The sequence below is a fragment of the Petaurus breviceps genome, unplaced genomic scaffold (assembly GCF_028583685.1).
Source record: "Petaurus breviceps papuanus isolate PSGF00001 unplaced genomic scaffold, PetGlider_PUasm1.0 91133, whole genome shotgun sequence".
Lineage (NCBI taxonomy): Eukaryota > Metazoa > Chordata > Mammalia > Diprotodontia > Petauridae > Petaurus > Petaurus breviceps.
In genome coordinates this window covers 16,489,615-16,497,907 of record NW_027187419.1, presented here as the reverse complement: position 1 = coordinate 16,497,907, position 8,293 = coordinate 16,489,615, and the positions used below count along the sequence as shown (strand labels likewise).

The window sequence follows — 8,293 nt, the reverse complement described above, 5'->3', positions numbered from 1 at the left end:
GTATTCTTCTGTTTGTTTTGTTTCCTTTGCCTGGCCATGTCACCCCTCAGTCACTTGACCCCTGGGCTTTTTCCCACAGTAGCATTCTGCCAACAGACAGGGGAGTTTTTGTCCCAAATGCTGGGGTTTTCTCAGCTGCTGGAGGTATTAATATGGTGCCCTCTCTGACACTTCCACATGGTCTGGCAAGCTGGTCACACACCCCAGGACTTCTACCCTAGACTACAATCCAGATCCAAGCAGGTTAAAGCAAGAGAAATTACCACTCAGACTGGTCGCTTGGTCCCCCTACACTCTGAAGCTGCAACATGGGAGCGACTGCAGGGCTGTGGCTCCTCAGAGGCTTATGGCTCCAGGGGTAAAAGCCAATGCACTCCCAAGTACTGGGTCCCAAAGTCCACACTGCACTGACCTCTCACTTTGTCCTTAGCATCTATGTGATGATAATTCTGAACTGCCACAGCTGCTGGTGATATGGGGTCCCTCCAGCTGTTTGCTGGCCAGGACCACCCTGGGGCTCAAACCAATGGCTCACTTGGTCCTGGGCTTGGCTCCCAGAGGGCTGCCAATTTCTGCCAGCCTGCAGGGCTGTCCTAAGTGGAAGGTTAGCTTCTCTGTGTCAGTTTATGTGTTCTGTAGCTCCAAAGTTTCTTTAGAGTCCCGTTTTACATGGATTGAAGAAGGTGGAAGCCAGAGCCCTTCAGAGGTCCTGCTTCTACTCTGCCATCTTGACTCTGCCCCCAGTATAGCTCTTGTTTTTTTACTTACAAGACATGGTAAGTTTTGTTCTGGCTCCTCATTTTCATTCTTTATGTATCCTTATTTTTTTCTTGTATATTTTTATGTATCTGAGGGCTTTGAATTTTATGAAATTGAACCACCATAAGCAAATTACAACTTTCCTTCCCCCATGGTGTTAATTGATATATCTGATTGATAAATCATGACTTTTTTTTGGCTACAGTAAAGCTTTCAGATTGACCATTTAAAATTCATATTTCCTGATGTTATTCATTTTAGCTAAAATGTTTTAATAAATCTATTATCCTTAAATTATCTCTGTTCATTGTATCTTAATTTCCTATATATACATATATGCACAATATATATGTGTGCATATGTACACACACACACATATATATATATATATACACATATATAAATTCTTATATTTCTGTATTCCAAATCTGCTATTTTTCTTTAAGAGACTATCCTTTTCAAATAGTATTTTTCCAATTCCATATCAAGATGATTTTTATCACATATTTTTACAAGATTTTGAGTTCCAAATTTTTCTCCTTCCTGTAGCTGCAAACACCCTAGCATACCAAGGATGGCTGTTAGCACGGGTTCTTAAATCTGCTTTTCTAAAAGAATGCAACTCAAAATGGGTTAACAATCTTACTTTAGTCAATCATATATCATTTATCTAGTTCAAGGGGAAAAAGGTCAGCACTCTGAACTTTAGAGAACACAAACAGAAGTTACAAGTAGAAGTTATAAGCAGACAGAGAAACAGATCAGCAGACAGGGCTTCCAGCCTTCTGACCATTACATCTATACCTAGTTAGTTACCAGAGATGGAAGCACCAACATCTGGGTTTTCAAAGGCCTGGGGGGGGGGGGGGGAGAGCTCAATGGCTGCCCAGAGTCTCATCTGGCCAAATCACACAACTGTTCCCAAAGTCAGTCCCAAAACAAAACCTCACATCAGGGTATATATATAGACTTTTCCTGGTTCAGAGAATTAACAACCCTCTTGACCCACTGCCCAATCACAAAGTAACAAGGTATGGGCATTCCTGAAAAATAAGCCTCCTGCCACAGGCTCCATGTGACCACATTCAGCCTATTAGGGGGCAGAATATATTTTCAAATCAGGGAAGTTTCTCAGAGTCACTTAAGTCTCTCAAAGGGCCAAGGGGCAGGGAAGATCTTCAGATTCCCATTCCCATAACACCTCCATTCCTCCCCTTTTCCAAAAATGAGAGACCTCTCACTTTGTCCTTAGCATCTATGTGTTGATAATTCTGGAAATGCCACAGCTGCTGGTGATCTGAGGTCTCTCCAGCCAGTGGCTGGTCAGTCCTGCCCTGAGGCTAAAACCTAAGGCTCTTGCTGGTCTCTGCTTAGCTCCCAGAGTGCTGCACGCTGACACCTTCTTGCCAGCCTTCCTGGCTCTCCTCAGCAGGAGTTTAGCTTCTCTGTGTCGTTTTATGGGTTCTGTAGCTCCAAAGTTTCTTCAGAGTCACCATTTAAATGAATTGGAGGAAGTGGGAGCCATAGCCCAGAGGAAGTCCTGTTTCTACTCTGTCATCTTGACTCTGTCCCCTGTTTTTGTTTTCAATATATTATTAATTTCACCTTTGATTTTCAGATTTTCTAATTTGGTGCTCAAATGGGATTTTAAATTTATTTTTATAGCTTTTTTTTAGCTGTATGAGCAATTCATTGATCTGTTCTTTTTCTATTTTGTTGATGCAAGAATTTAGAGAAATAAATTTTCTCCTAAGTACTGCTTTGGTTGCATCCCATAAGTTTTTGTATGTTATCTCATTGCTGACATTCCCTTTAATGAAAGTATTGACTGTTTCAATGATTTGTTTTTTGGCCCACTTATTCTCTAGAATTAGAATATTTAGTTTCTAATTAGTTTGTAAAATCTATCTTTATATTGTCTTTTATTGAATATAATTTTATTGCATTAGGATCCAAAAAATATAATTAATAGGTATGTTTTTCTACATTTGATTTTGAGGTTGTTATGCCCCTATTTCATTGTCAGTTTTTGTGGAGGTATCATGTACTCCTGAGAAAAATACATATATTTTTGTGTTTTCAGGCAGTTTTCTCCAGAGGTTTTTCATATCCAATTTTTCTAATAATCTATTCATATGCTTAGTTTTTTTTCTTGTTTATTTTTTGGTTGGATTTCTTGACTTCTGAGATCGGACAGCAGAGATGTAGTTTTGCTGTTTATTTCTTCCTGTAATTCACATAACTTCCTTAAGAATGCACATGCTATACCACTTGGTACATAAATGTTTAGTATTGATATTGCTTCATTGTTATGGAACCTTTTAGCAAGATGCAGTTTCCTTCCTTATCACTTTTAATTAGATCTATTTTTACTTTTGTTTTGGCATCTTTCTAGAAGATTTGGGCACTTCAGGACTTCATAGCATGTTACTTCCTAGATAAAAGAGAGAGAACAATATTAGAAGGCATCATCACAGGACCAATCCATGGCACAAGCCCAGCCCCCACTTTGGATTTCCACATAAAAAAAACAATAATGATTTCATCCGTATTTGAGAAGGTGACATATTATGGCCTTCATAACTTACAGCAACATTCACATTTCTCTCAGTGAAGTTGTAGGTGGGGTTGGTGCTGGAGATGGTGATGAGATGTCTATGATGGCAGGAAAGAGAATAACTCTATCTTTCCTTTCTTGACATGAGTAATACCACTTCAGAATAAACATTCATTTTCAGGGTTAAATGAGGACTCACTTCTAATCTTTACATTTCCTATTCTATAACCTGAGTTCTAAGAATACGGCCAAACAAAAGACAAAGTCCATACTCTTACAGGAACATGAGGTAAATGACAGAATAGCAGATGAGAAAGATTATTTCCCCACCTATAACACAAGAAGCTGCCTCCTGCCCAGAGGAGTGGTGGACAAATTGTAACTCTGTCCTGACTATGTGCTTGTTTCCTATAAGTACCAGTGGGACATGGCTCGTATTACAAAAAGCACTTACCCCATTGGTTAGTTGGTTGTTGTACTTCTTTCTCAAAGAGGAATAAGTGTGCTAGCTTATCAGACCAATAGCTTGAATATGAGACACAAGTATGTCACAAGTAAGACACATGTGCACATTTGGGAATTGGTGCATCTTGCATTTCTTTTGAAAAAATGATAGTGATGTGGCTGATATCTTTTGATTAACGCCAAAATTGTATTGAAGTGAGGCAGAGTTACACGAACTAATCAGCCTCTAATCTCTCTTCCAGAGTCATCACAGTGATAGAAAGACAGAGTCCATACTGTGATGACTGGAGATGCAGGGGCATCTTCAATGTTTAACCAAACTCAGAGCACTCCACAGTTCCTGCTTCATTTGCCTTAATGGCCATTGGAACAAATTGTTCTTATCAGTCCTTTCCACTTTGAGACCCCTTGGTTACCCTAAATATGCTTTAGTCCATCTGCCAAATGGTTTACCAGACTATGACCACTGCACATGCTACAGTTTTGTTTTTTTGATCCATAGGTGAGAGTTTGGTGGATCAGGTAGTCATCAAAGGTACAAAGAAACCCTGAAAGGGCTTGGTAGCCCTCACACCAGAGATAGAATTCTTCTCTTAACACACTGTATACCATACTTACTCCATAGAGACGTACTGTGCTACTGACAGCTGATAATTATCCCTGACTAGGCTTGTATGGGGCAGAATAAAGGATTTTTACTCCTTCATACTAAAAACTTTAACAAAATTGATTTTTCCCTAAAACAGAACCATCCCACACATCAGTACTCGAGAATACAAATCACAATTGAGAAAACTATTTACATGGCCTCATGAGATTGAGTATCAATGGCTTACAATCTTGAACGAAACTTTCCTTTCATAGCCTAATATGAGCACATCCAAAATCTCAACATTGACCTCTTAGTGAATAAGTGATGGTCAAAAGGCTACACTACACGAGGCCATCCTCACCAAATGTCAACCAAGTGTCACACACTGGCTGCCTTCCTGACACAGTAAGGATTCAGGAGAAAGAAACAGGAAATAGCATGTGGAAGCAAGAGAAACTACTACCACTACCACCTTAACCACCATCTCCCTTCAGACACTGATGTGGACAGTGAAGGATGCTAAATCCAATAAACCCAGAAATAGTAGTGCCACCCGAAATCATTAGACTTGCTTCTGGCCCCATTCACACAGCCATCATTAAGGGCAGAAATAATTATGGTCAATACAACCAACTTTCTCCCCACAACTATTAACCAAGAGCTGCCAAAAGGCAGAGGAACAGGAACCCTGAAAGCAGCTATACTTCACAAAGCACATTTCTTGTTTCCATCCCTTCCCTCACAGCTATCATTCAAGGAAATAACTCCTTCGTGGAAAGAGCCAGCCATCCCCCAAAGTCATCTGCCCACACAGGTTCTGTCAAGTCAGCTTAGCTGAGACAGTACGGCATCCTGAAGGAGATAAAGGAGACAGCATGTGCCAGGAAAGTCAAACCACCTCCACCTAACCACCATCTCCCCTAAAAACTTGGTGGGAATTTCCCAATACCCTGAACCCAAGAACCTTGTGAATAGTGATATGAAATTATAATGTTAAGGAAGCATTTACATCTGTTTTGCCACTTCTTCCTAGGGGACTATGGGAATTGCCCATCTGATTTGTATCTCAGCTTCCCATTTCTGTTATCTTCCCAAATAGAATGTGAAGTTCTTGAGGGTAGGGGTTGTCTTACTTTTCTTTTTGCATCCTCAGTGCTTTGCAGGTAAGTGCTTAACGAATGCTTCATTCATTCTTATTGGACTGATCTCATCTATACAGTCACATAAATACCTAAGTCAAATAAATGCCAGAATGAAGTGGCATAAACCATTACATAATTTTATATAGGCAATTGTAGCTAGCAGGGTAGCCAGCACCTCAGCAACTTCTATCTGTGTGCCCTTGACTTACAGTTTAGAACATGAATAATGCAGTTTGGTTCCTCATCGCTTGGATCAATTTACCTGAGTTGCTTCTATTTCCTTGTTATAGCTTTAAATTCCTGGGAAGAGGTAAAATTGTCTTGTCAAAGATAATCTTTCAACTGTGGGCATCTGGGAGTTTTTCTCCGGTGTCTCAAATGCCTTCCGCACCTTAAATGAAGAAATAATTCCATAGATGAGGTTTTTTTTTTTTCTGTTTAATATTGTAACATCATTGATGGCACCTAACATAGGACTCTGTGTTTCTCCTCTCTAATACAAGAGTGCCTTAGGGTAAGGACCACATATACAGCATGAGATTCCCAGTGCTAGAGAAATAGATGAGGGATGAGAGCTACCTAATAGTTGAAATACTCTTTTGTTTGAGGATAAATATCCATGGCTTTCTACTTACTCTTTGGAAGTCCTATAGACTGTGAAGTCTATTACATGGTTGCTATATAACCATATTTATTTCCATAGCATGTCACACGCTTAACAAAAATAGTATTTAATGATAATACCAGCACTAGCACTGAAGATACAAAAATGTTCTTTTTAAAGTCACATAATAAAATAGTGCTCTGTGTAAGCCAAGGTTCCCTTCAAGGGTACCTCAGATGCTTGTTTTACCTTTTTCTTGATATCATATTGGACAGGATATTCTAGGAAGCAGGGCAGATACACAACAGAAATATGGGAAGTCATGCCTATGAGCTTTCCATTAAGCTCAGGGATTAACTTGTCCCCAACCACAGCAGCACCAGTGGCAGCAAGGATCATGTTGTGGGCAGTACCACAACATATGTAATACCACAATTTGCAAGAGGTCTATCTACAGTCTTCTGGGTAGTAGTAATGAAAACATTGTCATGGCCTTGGATAGAGGGGCCAAGCAGCTGGTAGAGCAAGAGGTATTTCTAACAATCTTAAGAGAATAATAATTTTTAACATGTTTCACTCCCATCTTGAACAGAGAGGCATCAACATAAGGGACAGCAATGATGATAACACTTAGCTCCTCCTTTCAAAGGTACCCCAGCCTTTTCCAAGGTGGTAAAGACATGCAGTTGACTCTACTACAAACTAAATCATATCATCTCCCAATTTAATGTTGATGGGGTCACTCTTCTAAGATAGCAATGGTTGTTCCATTGATCACCAGCTTTCTATTCTCAGGCTTAAAAAATACCCTTGAACCTATTAGAATCATACTGGAACACATAAACCATTTAGTTGATGCTAATGAAGGTATAATTTATGACAACTACTCTGCCTGAAGTTAATGAAACCCTGATTACTAGGTACCAAATCTGGCCAAATGCTTTGATTCTGACCTTCACCATCTCATCTCAGGGATGTGACTACCACAGTGGATCCTGGCACTGAGATTTGGAGAATTGCTGAGAGCCATAGTTGAGCTTCTGAGAAGAAAATAAACACTTAGGCCATTAGTGAACAATGTGTCCTAAATTACTTTGTAAGTTTCCTAATGGAGATTATAGTTTTAGGAGTCAGGACTCAAATCAGAGAAGGTTTAATGAGGAAGACAACAAAAGAGTAGGGAGAATTTCAGGTTGGGAACATGGGGTGCTCTTGGGAATTATATGAGTGCTTGAATTACTGAACAGCAGCATTTCTGTAGTAGGCAAGTCAAGAGGGTGAGGCCAACGAAAATCAACAAAAAATTAAAGGAATTACCAGAAGCAAAGTTCTTCTTCATATTTTAGTTGAATACCATGCTAGTTAGAAATATAAGTAGAGTACTGTAAATGAGAAACCTTCTGTTTTTCTCGGGAGTGGATAGTAACAGTTCAGCTTCTCCAATAGAGGACCCAGACAAGGCACATTATTAGGATAAAGGGCTATTTATTTTTGTGATAATGTCTACCTAGTTCTATTCTAAATTTCTATAAGCTCTACAGGAAAGATAAAAGCTCAGAAATCAAGGTTTCGGTCCACAAATATCTCTAGCGCTCCATAAGAGACCTACAAATGCCTATTGATTAGAGTAGAACAGGAGTAGGGAGTCTGTGGCCTTGAGGCCCTGTATGGCATTTGGACTGAGTTCAAGTTTTATGGAACAAATCCTTTTATTAAGGGGATTCGTTCTGTGAAATTTAGATTCAGTCAAAGGGCCACACTTGAGTGCCTAGAGAGCCACATGGGACCCTGAGACCGAAGATTCCCTACTCTTGGAGTAGGACATCTAGGAAGATACTAACCTTACGGAAAATATCCTCCAAGTGCCAGCAGTAGGCATATTTCTGGAAACACTCTATGAGTTGCTTGATGAAGATAGAGCCCTCTTTATCATCTCTATAAGAAATGTTATCTGAAAATAAAAGAGAGATTAAGATTGAGGAGCCTGATATTTGCTTTTAGAAGTAAACTGAGAGGTGAAAGTTTGGAGCAATTTCTGTCTAGGTTGAATGGAAATTAGAAAAATTTCAATTTGATTTGACTAACTTTGTTGAGCATTTCTAAACTATATAACTATATTCCTAAATATCAGGGGTATGTGTGTGTGTGTGTGTGTGTGTGTGTGTGTGTGTGTG

The 8,293-nt window shown here is 39.5% G+C and overlaps 1 protein-coding gene across 2 annotated transcripts in view; it reads right to left on the bottom strand.

Moving 5' to 3' along the window:
• Window positions 1-1,388: 1,388 nt before the first annotated feature.
• The window catches only part of LOC138155439 (caspase-4-like), a 24,860-nt gene continuing 17,955 nt past the window's right edge, over window positions 1,389-8,293 (bottom strand). For both annotated transcript variants that reach the window (XM_069080694.1, XM_069080693.1), the window contains 3 exons: window positions 7,961-8,070; window positions 5,778-5,906; window positions 1,389-3,193 (listed from right to left, as the gene is read on the bottom strand). In XM_069080694.1, coding sequence (XP_068936795.1) covers window positions 5,808-5,906; window positions 7,961-8,070 — 209 coding nt within the window. In that variant the 3' untranslated portion in view covers window positions 1,389-3,193; window positions 5,778-5,807. The remainder of the gene's footprint in view (window positions 3,194-5,777; window positions 5,907-7,960; window positions 8,071-8,293) is intronic.